The sequence below is a fragment of the Melospiza melodia genome, chromosome 2 (assembly GCF_035770615.1).
Source record: "Melospiza melodia melodia isolate bMelMel2 chromosome 2, bMelMel2.pri, whole genome shotgun sequence".
In the NCBI taxonomy this organism is placed as follows: domain Eukaryota; kingdom Metazoa; phylum Chordata; class Aves; order Passeriformes; family Passerellidae; genus Melospiza; species Melospiza melodia.
In genome coordinates this window covers 119,078,513-119,094,048 of record NC_086195.1, presented here as the reverse complement: position 1 = coordinate 119,094,048, position 15,536 = coordinate 119,078,513, and the positions used below count along the sequence as shown (strand labels likewise).

General features: G+C 37.4%; 1 protein-coding gene across 3 annotated transcripts in view; it reads right to left on the bottom strand.

Moving 5' to 3' along the window:
* The window catches only part of HERC2 (HECT and RLD domain containing E3 ubiquitin protein ligase 2), a 102,477-nt gene that overhangs the window by 13,161 nt on the left and 73,780 nt on the right, over positions 1-15,536 (bottom strand). For all 3 annotated transcript variants that reach the window (XM_063149727.1, XM_063149730.1, XM_063149728.1), the window contains exons 66-84: positions 15,196-15,367; positions 14,471-14,657; positions 13,582-13,722; positions 13,235-13,426; positions 11,798-11,951; positions 10,585-10,692; positions 9,357-9,488; positions 8,677-8,835; positions 8,466-8,584; positions 7,955-8,080; positions 6,855-7,010; positions 6,592-6,707; positions 6,276-6,474; positions 4,888-5,102; positions 4,444-4,621; positions 3,457-3,618; positions 2,238-2,329; positions 1,231-1,370; positions 47-234 (exon numbers count right to left, since the gene is read on the bottom strand). In XM_063149727.1, the coding sequence (XP_063005797.1) occupies positions 47-234; positions 1,231-1,370; positions 2,238-2,329; positions 3,457-3,618; positions 4,444-4,621; positions 4,888-5,102; positions 6,276-6,474; positions 6,592-6,707; positions 6,855-7,010; positions 7,955-8,080; positions 8,466-8,584; positions 8,677-8,835; positions 9,357-9,488; positions 10,585-10,692; positions 11,798-11,951; positions 13,235-13,426; positions 13,582-13,722; positions 14,471-14,657; positions 15,196-15,367 (2,936 nt within the window). The remainder of the gene's footprint in view (positions 1-46; positions 235-1,230; positions 1,371-2,237; positions 2,330-3,456; positions 3,619-4,443; positions 4,622-4,887; positions 5,103-6,275; positions 6,475-6,591; positions 6,708-6,854; positions 7,011-7,954; positions 8,081-8,465; positions 8,585-8,676; positions 8,836-9,356; positions 9,489-10,584; positions 10,693-11,797; positions 11,952-13,234; positions 13,427-13,581; positions 13,723-14,470; positions 14,658-15,195; positions 15,368-15,536) is intronic.

Sequence of the window (15,536 nt, the reverse complement as noted above, 5' to 3'; positions counted from 1 at the left end):
CACTAAGTATACTTAACATCTGAATTCAATAAGCCAAAACCATTACCTGTGTAGGCAGCTTGCCAGCATTAGCAGGTTTACTGGTTGACCAAGCCAAAGTATGTGCTGAGCCACAGGCTACTCTGTTGATCTTTTTACCCTGAAGTGCAGCAACCAGGCGTGGTCTTTGGATGGCATTAGTTGTTCCATCTCCAAGCTGCCCTTCATCATTATCTCCCCATGTATACACTTCCCCTAAACCAATAAAGAGAATTTATTATCCAGAGGCTAATATACAACCTTTTATCAATTATTTGACCAGATAAGGCCTTGGGCTGTAAACAAGATTTCTGTGGCTGATGGCCATCCTGAAATCCACTATCTAGTGCAAGTAAATCTTGACTGACACAGTCAGATCCACAGTCTCTACAGAGCAGCTGCATAAGATGCATTTCTTTCCTCATAGTTTGTATAACTGAAAGGTTCTGGTCCAGAATAGGAGGAGATGGTAGAGCACCATACTCTGGAACAGAACACCAGGAACAGCCTCTATTTGACAGTTTCATAGCAAAATCAAAGCCAATATAAAAAAAAGGCTTAATAATTTGTGAAAGACAAAAATCCTATAAAAAGCTCCATTACAAGACAAGATACTAAAATAGGTGCTTACTGTTGCAAGATAATTGGGAAACTTTAAAAGTAACAACCTCATTCCTGGGCATTTATTTTCTGCAGCTATATTCATTACTCACATTCATTTTCAGCTTGTATATTTCACTAGCACCTATAAAACACTCAGTTATTGCGCAGAGTTGTTAATTGTGGGAGCAAATCTCCTACAAAGAAGATTCACAAACTAAACCTGCTATACAAGAAGCAATATTGTTTGTGCAGTGCTTCATTTGGTACTTTAAACACTTCAACAAACCCACAGGACCCAAAAAAAGGCCAAGTCCATTCAATGCTACTGCTTGACCATTCTGTAATCACCTTCAGAGCTCTCTATTTTTCTTTGATCAGTGCTTATGCAACTTGAATTCTTTAATTTCCACTAATTTAGTTTTATGAGATCACTTTAATGTCATGCTTGCTGCTCAAGAAATATGCAGCATCTGCAAACACAAAATATGTCCATGCACACAGAATCAGCATTTTTAGCAAGGACAACCTACCAAGAGTTGACTAAAAGACAAAGTTTTTTTTTTTTCAAATTCAGTGCTAAGAACTAAGTAAATGATTGGATTTTTATACCATCTTCAGTGCAGCAAACACAGTGCAAAGACCCCGTAGCAATTGCAATGACTTTCTTTCCTTGCAGTCCCTGCACTTGGCGTGGTCTTCTAACGTGGTCATCAGATCCATGGCCTAAGCGATGGTAATCTCCCTTGCCCCTGCACAGAGAAGTAAACATTTAAAAACTGAGTTTTAACTGTGGAAAAAAAGTAATGACAGGCTATGTCTGACATTTGACCTTTAGATGTACTTATTAAGTCCAATACCAAAATATTCTCCAAACATTCAACATGAATCATCTCTACTTTGTATGGATGCGATTCTGCTGACTCAGTACAGATTCTTATAGCTCCAATACAACGTTTCTACTTAATCTGGGCAGTTCTAGTTCCTTTTATCACTTTTCCAGGAGGTGGTCTTTATTTTTAACTCTTAAAGGAGTCAAGTATTAGAAGCATTTATCTGTAAAAACAGTGTATTTACTATCTCAGAGACTGGAACTTCATACAGTTTAAGGATACCTAAATGTCATACAAACAAGGTAGCTGAGGGAAGTTGGGAAGGTATTTTGCTAAGTCTTTTTAAACATTTCAGTCTAGCAGTTTAAACTACAAAATTTGGAATGGTGTAAGGATGATTAAAACAATGATTTCTAAAATCAAATTCTCAAACTACAGCCACAAGCTAGACACAGTTTTGATAATACATGAGAATGCTATTTATGTTACTACTTTCTGCATGCATGACACTTCATGCTTATCCGACAGACCTCCTTGCATCTTGCAGTGGTCAGTGTCTGGATTGACAACCCTGTGCTTACGTTTCCAAGAAAAAATACCTGGATTTTTCATTCATGGCAGTAGAAAATGTTTCCCAGAGTGGGAAAATTTATTACTAATCAAGACTCAGGAACTCAAAAATTTTTGAAAGAGAAGATCAAAACAGTGAAGGAAGTGTAATACTGATATCTGTTAGAGATGAGGTGACTTCTAACACTGTCAAAATAACAAATATAGAACACTCACCATGTATACACAGCTCCAGATTTGGTAAGGGCCACAGAAAATTGTGATCCACACTCTACTTTAACCACTCCAAGACCTGTAAGCGAATCAATCTAGAAAAACAATATCAAATTAAAATTAAATTAGTTTATTGAGGAGACTGTAGACTCAACTGTCTTAAGTAAAATATAACAACCTACTGTATGTCTATAGGTATATTTACAAATTAAAATGTTTATGTAGATGATTTAGAAGAATTCCACTCCTGTCATCTTTCTATAATTTACTGAAAAGAAGCTCAAATTTCACAAACTGTTGAAAATCAGCTCTAGAATGTTTTGCCCACAGTTACTCTGCTATCATCCACAGCAGAAATGACAAGGTTTTGTCTACTAACACTCAATCATCCTTAGCTTGTAAGACATGGGTGTGATTCTGCTGACATAATAAAAATATTTCCTTCTCCAGCAGACCCTTCCTATTTATTCTGTGTAGGACCTTACGCTGCTTTACCATCGGTCCTACGGGACTGACTGTCATACGGGACTGACTGATGAAACATAAACAAGCTATTTTTACTTTGTTACACCATGCTGGAAATATTTGGAAACAGAATGGGGATACCTGTATCCAAGTAATTAAGTGTGATTATCTATTTAGGAGCTAAAATCCGCTGTGCACAGGTACACACAGTGACAGACACATTTCTCAAACACAAGCAACATTCACCTTCATAACAAATGCTTTTTGTTATGAAGGTGAATGTTGCTTATGTTTAAGAAAATTCAGTGGCTATGGGGATTTCATCCATAAGATGTGAAGAAATTCTAAGTCAACCATGAATTCACAGAAAGGGTTCAATATAAAACATTATTTTTCAATGAATTTTTACCCCTTTCTGGACTGACCTTATGACTACTGTAAATTTATTAACACACGGAAACATGAAGATTTCTTGGCAAAACCTAATGTTTTGACTGGAACCAAAATTAAAATGAGCAGTTTTTACACCAACAATGCTTTCCAAAGTGCAACTTGGCAGTCTGTTAAAGTGCAACTTTAACAGTCAGCACAAAGCTTAAAGTCCTGTTACTATAGTCTACAAAGTTCACTCTTAACCACCAGAAGAATCCTGATGTTCCAGGATGGATGAAAGTTTGCACATATTGATAAATCTGTCTTCAGCATTCTCCGCCAACATCATAGCTTCTAAAGCGATGAAAAAATTACACAGAAATACCTTCATGGGTACTTTACAGCCATCACTGCCTCCTCTCCCAAGTTTTCCATAATCTCCATCACCCCAGGACCAGACTGTATCATCATCAGTGAGGCACAGTGTCTGTGCATCTCCACTGCCACAGGCTATATCAATCACACGGTAACCCTGGAGAGCTTCCACCTGGAACGACATCACCCAGTTTTGTTTACCTTAAAATACTCAGTTATTTAGTTTCACAAAAGATCACAAACTCAGCTTAGAGAGGTGATGACTGGAACTACAAGTTTGAAACAGCACAGGAACAAGGAAATAAAGGCAACTCTAAGAGCTTTGCTCTTTTCAAACAGCAAAATGAAAACTATGTATTTTAAATACAGGATTTATTGTCTTTTAATTGGTGAACTAGTTGAATATTTTACCTCAATGTCAGGGAGAACAATACAAAACACCTAAGGTTATTAAAGACTACATTCTGTTGAAATAATTTCAGGCACTCTGGGCTTGTACTGAATACAGTATGTGAAAAAAAACCCCTTAATTTCAAGTAATCTTTTACTAGTTTACAATTTTTGGGCACTTGCATGATAATTTGAATTTAGTCGACATCTTTTGAGATGATGCCACCTAGTGATGAAGTATGGGATCTGGAATCACAAAGTAAAAGGTCGGTGACCCACATACATCACTCCTACCACACGTCCTTCCTATCCTTGCCACTACTTGAAATAGATTCCAAATGGCACAATCCATCATTCAAAGCAGCATGAAACTTCACATATTTCTTTAAATCTTTAAAATAAATTCCTTGTAAGCTGTTTGGTGACCACAAGCAAAGTTTTGCAGCTCCTCTTTCATTTTATCCTTTCAGTCACAGCAGCCTGTTCATTTCTTAAAAACACATGCCACTGTTTTGCCCTTTCATTCTTTGTACACAGAAATGCAAAAAGTTATAATCAGAAGATATTAACTGGACTGAGACTGCTGAGTGCTCCAAAGGTTTCTTACCAGTTTAGGCTTTAGTTGGTCCTCACTGTCTCCATGGCCAAGGCGTCCATACCGCCCCTTTCCCCACGTGAAAAGGTCTCCTGCAGCTGTAATGCAAGCGCTGTGTGCTCCCCCAGCAGCAATGTCAACCACTTCTATGCCTCTCAGAGACTCAATCACACGAGGGCGATCACAAGGGCTGAAAAGAAAACATCTGTCTGGACAAAACTTCTGAGATAGGCCATTCACATTCACCAGGGTATGGAGAATCCTCTCTTAAAATGAGAATGAGGACACCTAAAATCGCTGAGTATCTGCTTTGCTCCAGTTTAATATCCTAAGGATTTATTTTTGACTAGAAAAATTCATTAATATACATCAACTATAAGTATCCATTAATCACTTTTTTAAAGCAAATTTTCAAGTTAATCACTTTTTTAAAGTACATTTTCAAGTGTTACTTGCCTTCGGTTTCCATGACCAAGTTTGCCATCCTCTGCTTCACCCCAGGAATAAACTTCTCCTTCAAAAGACAATGCCAAACAGTGCTTTCCTCCTGAGTTCACTGCAACTTTCTTTATGAACACGTGCTGAATGGATTCCAGTAAAGTTGGAGTTGAAACTGATTCTGTTCCTCCAATTCCAAGCCTACCACCTGCTCCGTATCCAGTGGCATACAGCTTTAAAGTAAAGAGCAAAATTTAGTTTTGTTTGCCTCATGCAGAACATTCCCTAGAAATGAATTCTAGAGAAGAATTCTTAATGTACAGATGTCAGAATGCAGTTCAAGGGAAGTCTAAAAAAAACCAGTTTCTTACAGGCTTCTTATTTTCTCTTTTGGAAAATATGGAAATAATTTTAAATACTTGACAAAAAATATTTGGGAAAACATGGCTACATTCAAGTCAATAAGAACTCTCACTGACTTAATGGATTTAGTGTGAAATATTAAAGCTTATTTTGTAAAACTATCAAGGGACCATAGCTTTGCTTGATAGCATTAAAGTCACCTACTGCCTGAAGCTCTCCTTCCAAGCAGCACTATTCTAGTTTTCTTTCTTTCTTCTGTAGAATATACATACCCAAACACAGTTGCTTCTTTCCCTTCCATCTCATAAGTAGTTTTAATTACTGTTTTTTACTCTTTTTGTCTCTCTGAAAATAATTTCTTTCAACAGAATGATGTCAAGAAATGCCACTAATCTGCTCTTTACCCTTCTGTGAATTATTAACAAGGATGATACTGACCCCAAGGAATCATTACAGTAACTCACTAGATGAAAGTAACTGTTACACAAAGCTATAGCCAAAATTCTCTATCATGTCCTTAACAGCTGCCATCTGCATAAAAATGAAAACTTTTCAAATTCATGTACTTATTTTTTTCTCCTACACCTTAGACTAAATTTCTGCACTGAGATTTTTTTTCACACAGGATTTCAGCACCAGGAAATCAGATCCTGCAATATCTAACTTACTTTTAGCCAACTGTGAAAAATCTCACATTACACCTCTCCCTTGTTAGAGAGAAATAATCACCCCTGTTTTAGGGAACTCCGTGAGCATGCTGCTTGTACCCAACTTCGTTTGACAAAATCTGATCACATTTTTGAATTGAGAACTCAAATATATTTCTTGTTTCAACTCTTTAATGCAATAGCAACTGTAGTCCTAGAAAATACTGGTGGGGTTGGTACAGTTCAGTTTCTTTAATAATAATAAAACAAAGTTACTACTATCAATAAAAATTAACTCTGTACTGTGCACACTATTTTCATTTAGCCAAACCCATTCTGAGTGAGGGTGAAATATTTCAAGATAGTCAAATAAGCAATCATTTGTTATATCCTTACTTTCCCATCAGCAGTCACTGCAAACAGAGTCTGTTCACCACCAATTAATTGCACTGGTCTAAGGGTGGCAAGAGCTTCACATGGAGTTGGGACTTTGACCTTTGCTCCTTCAATTCCACCAAGCTGTCCTCTGTGATTATGACCCCAACCATAAATGGTTCCACTGCCTCCAGCTGAAAGTGTCCAATCATCAGGTCGTCTGCGGGAAATGCAAAACAAAACCTTAAATGAGCTTTTTATAAGTCACAAAACCAGCAGTTTATCATTTACAACAAAGTATCACAAGACCAAACCAGTAACAGGAGAAAGAAATTACCTATTCATCCACTGGACAAGCTGCTCATCCTGCTCTCTCTTAAAGACATCATGGCACTCATGAAGAACATCCATATTTTCATTATCTGCCATTAATTCTCGGATTTTCTTTGCCACCTGTGAAATAGTGTGCAATAAACAACATTATTCATGTTAGCAATTATTCCTATCACAGTTGGCATAAAGTAATTCATACTCATTCTATCTTTTTGCATGAGACACTTCCACATGTTCCATTAACCATGTGAAGTATTCCTGCAGTACCTCATCAAGGAACAGGCGAGGTAAGGGTGTCCTTTTATCAAGAGCCACAGCAACCCTGGATGCCATGCAGTATCTCCTGAACCAGGCCCATTTGTGTGTCTCTGCACAGCAAGGGAGTGTGTCCAACTCCAGATCACAAGCAAGAGCCACAAGCACCTACAGACAATCAAAAAATAAACATTTTAGAGAGGGATCAAAAATGCCCAATAAAAATCAGTAAGTGTTTGACAGAGATGAACAGCTCATAGGCCAGTAGGGCCTGATCACTCTCAAAGACTTCAACAGCCTTAAAGTCACAAAGAACCATCTTCATTACCCTCATGGATGGGGTAACATCAAGTCTAGCCCTACTATCTCATATAGTTAGGTATCTAATTTCCTCTTTCAATCCAAAAATTTTCATAACCTCCTTGTGAAAAACATTCCCAGATTAATTACCTTTTCCTCATCAAACCCCACATGCTTAACATTTTACCTTCCATTTCTGAACTAAGTCTCCTTTCTACAATTCAATGAATTTCCAATTGATTTTCAGTTTGACTCAATTTTAAATCAATGTTCCAGATTAATATTGTGAACAACATATTACTTCCTCCTTCTATAAACTTAAGATTTTCTTTCTGTTTAAATAGGTACACCCTCTTAGTTTCACTTTTATATTACAAAGGAGGCTTTTTCACCTTTTGTTCTTCTCTAGAATTCCTCAACTTGTTCATTTTTACTTTGAAGTACAAGGTCCATTTAAGACATTTTCATTTTTTCCAACTGGATATAAAAAAACCTTCAGAGTACTAAACTAACTGAATAGAAATATACAACACTCCTATTAGGAAAACTCAAAATCACTTACCAAAAAGTGTGCTTACAAGATGCTTTCCTGAGTTTCTCTGCCTACCTAAAATACTCTTTATTTTTCATTTGTGTATTTGATTTTCCTTTTAGAAGCAGGATTCTGGTTTTGTGTATTTGAACCTCCTTTTAGAAACGGGATTCTGATTTTGTCAGTAAACATGACTGATATAGGACTAAGTGAGCTTAGCACATCTCAAAAAAATCCCACAACTATTTTAATGTCTTCTTTACTGATTGTCCTGCATTACCTTAAAGAAAGGGCTGTGGAGCAATTGTTTTCCACCTCTCACAATGGGGTCTTCATAGTCAAACTGTCGCTGCAAAGCTTCTGGAAGACCTTTAACCAAAGCAGCTAAAGCACTCCCTGTGAAACTCTAGAGACACCACACAACAGGAAAGTTAGTCAAAGTTCATGCATTACAGGAAATACATTATTTACATGACTGTGACAAAACAAAACTGACTTCCCAACCTATAACTAGCTGTGTGAAATACCATTTCCATCCACTTGTTAAAAAAAAAAAAATTTTTTCTACCCTTTTTTTGGCAATTCAGAAAGCACACCTGTTAAGTCTTGGAATTAGCCATTTTTTGCTTTCTAAACTGGAATACTTTTTACCCACTTGCAGACCTGTGCAAGAAGACTATTAATTTGCTCATTTCCTATATTGCCATGAACACAAAAAATGTGGTACATCCAGGCTAGCACTTGAATCTTAATGTGAAAATGTGGAGAGGAGAGCACTACTGCCTTCTCACCAAAGCTCGTGTTTCTCCCTCATTGTCCCCCAGGATGCGGTTGATGTTAATGGACTGGCCAAACTCCGTGGTGAGCAGCTTCCTCAGCCTCTGCAAGGCCCACATTCTGTGGCCAGCAGCTAAGGAGAAATAAGCACACAAAGAACATAATTATTTAAAACAAATCACCATAACTTCAAAAAAACAGACCTAATTTTAAGACTATACTCACCTAAGGCACTCAGCTGAGCACAAGCTGCAAGGGAAGCTGCCAAGCGAGGAACTATGCTCCTGTTGGAAGCAAAATTTAGGCGGAAATCCAACAAACACGTAACCAAATCCATTGAGGGACATGAAAGAATGCAACGATCTGAGAGAAGGTCTTTAGGGCCTGCAAGAAACAAAAAGGAACAATAGAAAAAAAAGCTGGGTAAGGTTTGTCCTCTGACTGAAATAAGAACAGAACATAGGCAGGACTCAGTTGACCAAACACAGCACTCTAGAGGACTCATCTGCCTGAGTTATCTATTCTACTTCCCTTTGAAGAGACAGGAATAAAGATGCACTACCATGACTTAATTTACATCATTTTAAAACCAGATGGATTTTAAAAAGTAAGGGCATTTCAGATGACTTGTGTCCCAGAGGTATCCTCTCTTTGCTTATGAAGAGGCAAACAAGAGTGGCTATAAAATATTTTTCTCTCTTCTCTACGTACAAGTGCACCTCTCAGGACTTAGTTGAAAATGCTTCCAAAGGATGAATGAAAATGTTTTCTTAGCATAAATGTAAATGAACTATTGAACTTTGGCACGTAAATACCATGCAGTGAGTGCAGTGCAAAAAGGAAACAAAGTAGTAGTAGTAAAATCTGCTCTTGGCCTCCTGCAAATGCTGTATGTGATACCTTACCTGCAGCTGGCATGATAGGATAAACTGTGAATCGCCATCCCCATCCATTCACAGACCCATCACTGATGAACTTCCACTTCAACTCATCCCCAGGAATTCGCAGCTCACTAGACCAATCTGACCACTCACGACCTGTCAGAGCAGGCAAGACAAACATACTCAGCTACACTGTCTGAGCCATACAGAGCCACTCACCAATAGCAACTGGTTAAAAAGTATAAACAGCACACAAAGGCAATAAATAAAAAAAGCTACGTAAAGTACATGAACATAAATGTAAAGATGTTACATTGAGTCTTAAGAAGTTCAAAACCAAGTCTTAAAAGGTTCAGTTAGCACTGCTAGCAGACAGCTGAGTACCACAAGCAGGAGGCAACTATAAGAGCTTACTAAAATCCCTTGTCCTATTTTCAAATTATCTTTCATATTAAAAAAATATATAATAACCTGTACATTAAATAAAGCTTTACCGCTTCCAACCAGGAACCAACCAGAAATATCTCAGTAATGAAACACCTTCGAGGAAAAATGGGTCAACATGAAAAGCCTACATTATGACTGCACAGGCAATACCTACTGAGAGCCTTGCACATAATGTAGTGTATGGGCAGGTTCAACACAAAATTTGGTGAGATTAAAAATATTCCTCTAAAATCTACTAGAAATTAGTAGTGCCTAAAAATTAAATCAGAGATATCAAGATTAAAGATGTGAAGAATTCATGTAGTGTCACATGCAAAAACCAGAGCAGGAAACAGAAAAACCGAGCACCAAGTTATTATTTTGGACATTTGACAGCAGAAGAGCATTTGTCTTGACTGCATGAAAGCTGAAATTTCTTTAAGTACTACCTGAAAAAGGAGAAAGCTAGCAAAATAAATATCCTTTTCCAATTTGTTAAAATACACATTGATTATACTGAAATTCACACATGTTGGCAGGGGCGCTGAACACTGAATTTTACACTCCATCCACCCTTTGGAAGAACTGGACTACCTAACATGCACTTCCCAGAGATTCTCCATATCCAAAGACACAAGATCGAACTTTGTGTCTACATCCTGCAAAACTTTTTAGTTTAAAAGACACTATCAATTTACACAGGTTTCCTTTCTTTGACTAGCCTATCCCTAACAAGAAGTCAGTTAGCAGCAGGGGCACATTTCATTCAGCATTCAGGAGTGAATCCCACAGGACACTTTGGGAAGCCCTCTCTCTCCATCCCTACCTGATCGGACGGACACGATCCTGTTGACGCCGTCCATTATGGTGAGGGGATCGTGGCGCCGCTCGGTGGAACACTGCCGGTCAAACTCCACCCTCAGCCCCTCAGCACCTGAACAGAACAAAGAGTTCACACTTCTACAGCAATCAACAGCACAGACAAATGCAGTAGTTCACAAACCCACATGAAATCAAACAGTTCTGTGGAAGCCATAGTGACAATTAATAAAAGTAACTTCTTTTGATTTAATGACATTATTTGCCTGTAATTTCTTCTCATTGCAAGGCTTAAATCACAGCAAGCTCATGTGAATGGGGCTAGCAGACAAAAGACCATACCAGAACATTCAAAACTAAAGTAGCAAAAAACAAAAAAATGCCTATTTACAGTTAAGGCAGATAGCTCTCTGTTGTCTGTAACTTTTGCTAAGTACTAGGTTATTGGTGATACTTTTGCCCAAAGTCCGGGAGCAATGATGCATCTGACTCCACTGATATCAGAAGGTTAATTAATTACTTTATTAAACTATACTATTCTATAGTATATTACACTACATCTAAACTGAATCTGCACAAGCACTCAACTCAACTGCACAGAATCTCATGACTGTCTGCTGACCAACAGTCTGCAGATGTTCTTGGCCCTGACAGGCCAAGGAAACAAAACACCATCACTTTGGGTAAACAATCTCCATATTGCGTTCCACTCTGGCGCAACACATGAGAGGGGAATGAGATAAGAGTTGCTTTGATCATTCTTTTCTCTGCTTCTCTCAGGTTCAGAGAATGTGAATCCCACACTAGGTACATTACTGACGGAAGCACTAAATAAAAGACAGCATTACAACAAAGAAGTATTTCCCTTGCTCAAGATTGGGAGATAAGTTTTCAATTACTAAATCTGAAAAAGACTCAGTCCTTCTCAGCTTCATAACTAAATGGAGAACAGAAATGATATGCAACTGGAATCACACCAGTGAACTCAGGAATACATACTGTACAGAATTGAGATCTTCATCAGCATGTAAGACATCAGCTTCAAAGAAATACTTTTTTATAGCAACAGGATTATGGACATCAATAGGACCATGCTACAGCAAAATCCATAACATGGTTTTAAAAGTTCAATACACATTTTTTTAAGCTAAAAAACAACTTAATGCAGGCAGGCTTCAAAATAATTGAATCTTAGCAACATAACTCTAAGAATTCTGTACCTGGTATTTTAACTGTGCCACTAGATGATGTATCATCAGTATATGGATGGCTGCTCTCTACCACAACTGGTTGTGAAGAGAGGCGACCACTTTGTGAATCAGTTGCTACATCTTCTAGTTCTGTGACACAAAGCTCCAACAACATATCAGCAACCTAGGAAAGGAAAAATACACATTTTATAAACTGTATATTGATTAACCCAAGAAATTTAAAATAAATAACTTGGTTTTGGAAATCTGATTCAAAACCATTATATTACCTCAAAAATACTCCTTTTGGTAGTGTAAGAGCTAGAAAAACTCCTAAAACTAAAGGCCAAAAAACTTCAGTTTTCAGTAAGTAAATGACAACACAAATAATTGTTTTCCCTCACAGAAAAAGCAAACTATTAAATCTAAGCTATAGGGCATACACCAGCATGGAAAGGTATAAATATTTAACTAGTATGAACTATTGCAAAACCCTGTTTAGGAAGGAAATGCCAAAGGCATTAATCTTAAAAGAGGTTCTAATAAAAACTCTAGCTCCAAAATGAAAAAAAGTCCACACAAACCCAAAGCTGTTCAGTTACTCACTATTAATGATGAAGAAAGCCAGAATTTATGTCTAAGTGCACATACAGCATGTACATAATTTGACTGGGAAAACTCAAGCCCAAAATAAAAATACATAGCTAATCACCACAAATTGAGCAGGAGGAGTAACAGTTTTAGAAATCTTAAAAAAAAGAAAAAAAGTATTGTTACTCATTAGGAACATTACTAGTTGAAAGGTAAAGCTAGCAGAAATATTAAACAGCTTTCAGTTCATCACTGCACACACATATTCTAGAAATAATTTATGATTTGTTACATTCTGCCAGCTATGTCAAAAAAAAAACCCCACATCCATGGATATTTTGTAAAAAATCAGAAGCTTCAATGCATGAAATGTACATCTTAACAGTTCAGAAGATTTATTGTATAGTTAACAATACAATATACTAACAGCATTTTTAGCTAGTAATAATGACTGCATCAATTTGAAAAATAAACTCAGATGCAAAAAAACTCCCATCATGGAAGTTTTTTAACTAACATTCTACAGATTAAGTGAATAGAACTTGGTTAATTTAGCTTCATTCCAATACCCACTGACACTTGGTCAATACGTAAATACATTTTATCTTAATGTCTAAAATACATTTTATCTTAATGTCTAATTGCAGCATGAAAAATGGAGAAATTAGTCTGTTACTGACATCTGCAGCACATGCATATATTCACATAGTATTTCCATTAAAACAGTTAAAGCTCACATGCATTTGAGCTCAGCTCAAATTTTCATGTGTAGCAAGTTTCTCAGGATGCCAAACTGCATTTGCATTTCAAGAAAGTATTCCAGCAAGCTAGTAATAAAAAGGGCACAGTTAAAATGCAACAGAAGCAAGAGCTGACCTGTGGGTAAGCTGTGCCCATGCCAGACAGCACAGCTGAGAGAACATCTCTTCCCTTCTCGCCCGCCCGGTTGGACACCGCAAGCTTCAGCAGGTCAACCATGACTCGCGTGTCATCTGGTACCAGGAGACTTGTAAACTCATCCAAGTACTGTGGCTCTGGGCCAGACACCTTACTCTGGCTTTCCACATCCTACAAAACAAACAATAACCATCCCTCTGTCTTTGCACAGATTTTTAAAATTGCAGTCATTTACAGAGTCATTTCTAAAGCGCAAAAAACAGAAAAACTGCTTGATAAAAGTATGGTAAGGACTTAAGTTTTGAGAAGAGTATTGACAACATTACTTCTTTGGTTTTTGTCATGGTTTCTGCAATAATACTGGCAGCTCCAGGATCATCTGTGACTGGAATGAAAGGACGGGAAGAGGCAGCAGCAGCTGAGGGAGTCACAGCAGATGGCGTCACAGCATCTTCTGAAGGAACAACCTAGCCAGAACAAATAATAACTCATGAAACCTTCAACAAGACACTGTAAAACCTTGAAGAGTTTAAATATTTAGTAGAAGGTCTAGTGCTCAAAGACAGCAGCAATTTAAAACAGCCATAAGTTCAAAATGAACAGATTCACTGCCTGTATTTTTAGCTCCTATTTTTTTTCCTAGTGTGCATAAAACAGCAAACACTCCCCTCAGTGCCAGCTGCTACAAAAACAAACAAAAAAACATCAATGCCTCAGAAAAGTCAACAAAGCAGAAGGCAAGCCCTGAAAATACACCCAGTTCACAGTTTATAAATGCAGAAGACCTGTTCAGTAGCAAGCCTTTTCTTTTTTTCTGCTCTGTTAGCAGTTAGGAATCAATGTAGTACAATTTCATTCAGGCCTTCATATCTATATCAGTTATCTAAGTTTACAACTATATTTCATTCATTAATGGTCAAATATTCTGCTATTCTTGACTTTTTTTAAATATCACTCCTGCAAAATGAATTCAATACCTCCACAATATTGCTAGAAATCATCATGATTGCCTTTAAATGACACAATGCTTTCTCAAAGTTCAAAACTGATCTTACACTAAAAGTTTAGTTTTTTCAAATTTGACATGTGCAGAGAACCTAGTCCTCAATTAGAGCATGAAGGCATTTTTTATTCTCTGCTACTATCAGACTAATTGAGATATTTGTCAGCTTTACAGTTAAAAACTAATGAAAACAAAATAAAGTGACACTTTACCTCCCCTCTCCTGTCCTGCCACGGGTTTGGGCTCAGCCTCTCCTCGATATCTCCCACAAGCACACACTCATCTCCATTTGCAGGGCTTCCTGCAGAAGTGGCATCTGATGGGGGGGCTGGTGATGAAGAGGGACATTCTACTGGTGCAATCATACTTGCAGGCATCAATGCTCCAACAACTGCATCCCTGAAATCATTTAGGATGGATTAACATAAACCTCATTATACTCCCTTGTTGAACTTAAAAACTTATTATTAGCTTGTCTTAACAAAATAAGGTAAGTTTTCCAAGCTGTAGAATCTAGATGGTAGTTCATTGATATTCTCCCTTGGGCCTGATGCTTCAATGTTTAATATGAGTTTCTCTTTATAAATCTTAGCACAAATACTCTGTTCTCTACTAACAATGATGGCACTGCAAAGTTTTATTGTTATTTCCACTCTGCCCTCTACTGCTTCCTCCATATCATCCATCATGATTTTCTTACACGGCTTCTACATTATTTACTTGAGCATTTCTGAATGAAAGATTTTTTTCTCCAGGCAATAAAAACTTCTTTAAACATAACAACATAAAGCTAACATCAACATCAAAAGAAAAGTTAGATGAAGCTTAGGCCCATCCTGAGGAGTTAAAACAATTTATACCTGATTCAAAAGTCCCTAATAGATGGTAAGCTACATCATCCTTTGTTCAGCAACAGAAAGAATGTTCCCATGCCTACCTGGCATACATGATCTGCAATGCTATCAGTATGTGAGACAATGCCTGCTGTTTGGCAACGTTCCCATCAAGTGACAGGAGAATCTTAGCAAGGGAAGGGCGATTCGGCTTGGAACTGTTTGCCCCACTGATTTTGTTACTGGCAGCAGAAGAATCTGCATCTGAAGGAACACCTAAAAAGAGGCAGGAGGAAGGAGAAGGTAAGCACTTTTTAATGGTATAATACATAAAAGGACATGGTTTATCTAATTTCTTGTTAAATCAGAAGAGATGACTGAAACTAACCCTACAGGACATTCGTAAACAGCAGTACCTACAGTTACAATATTAAAGTTAATACCG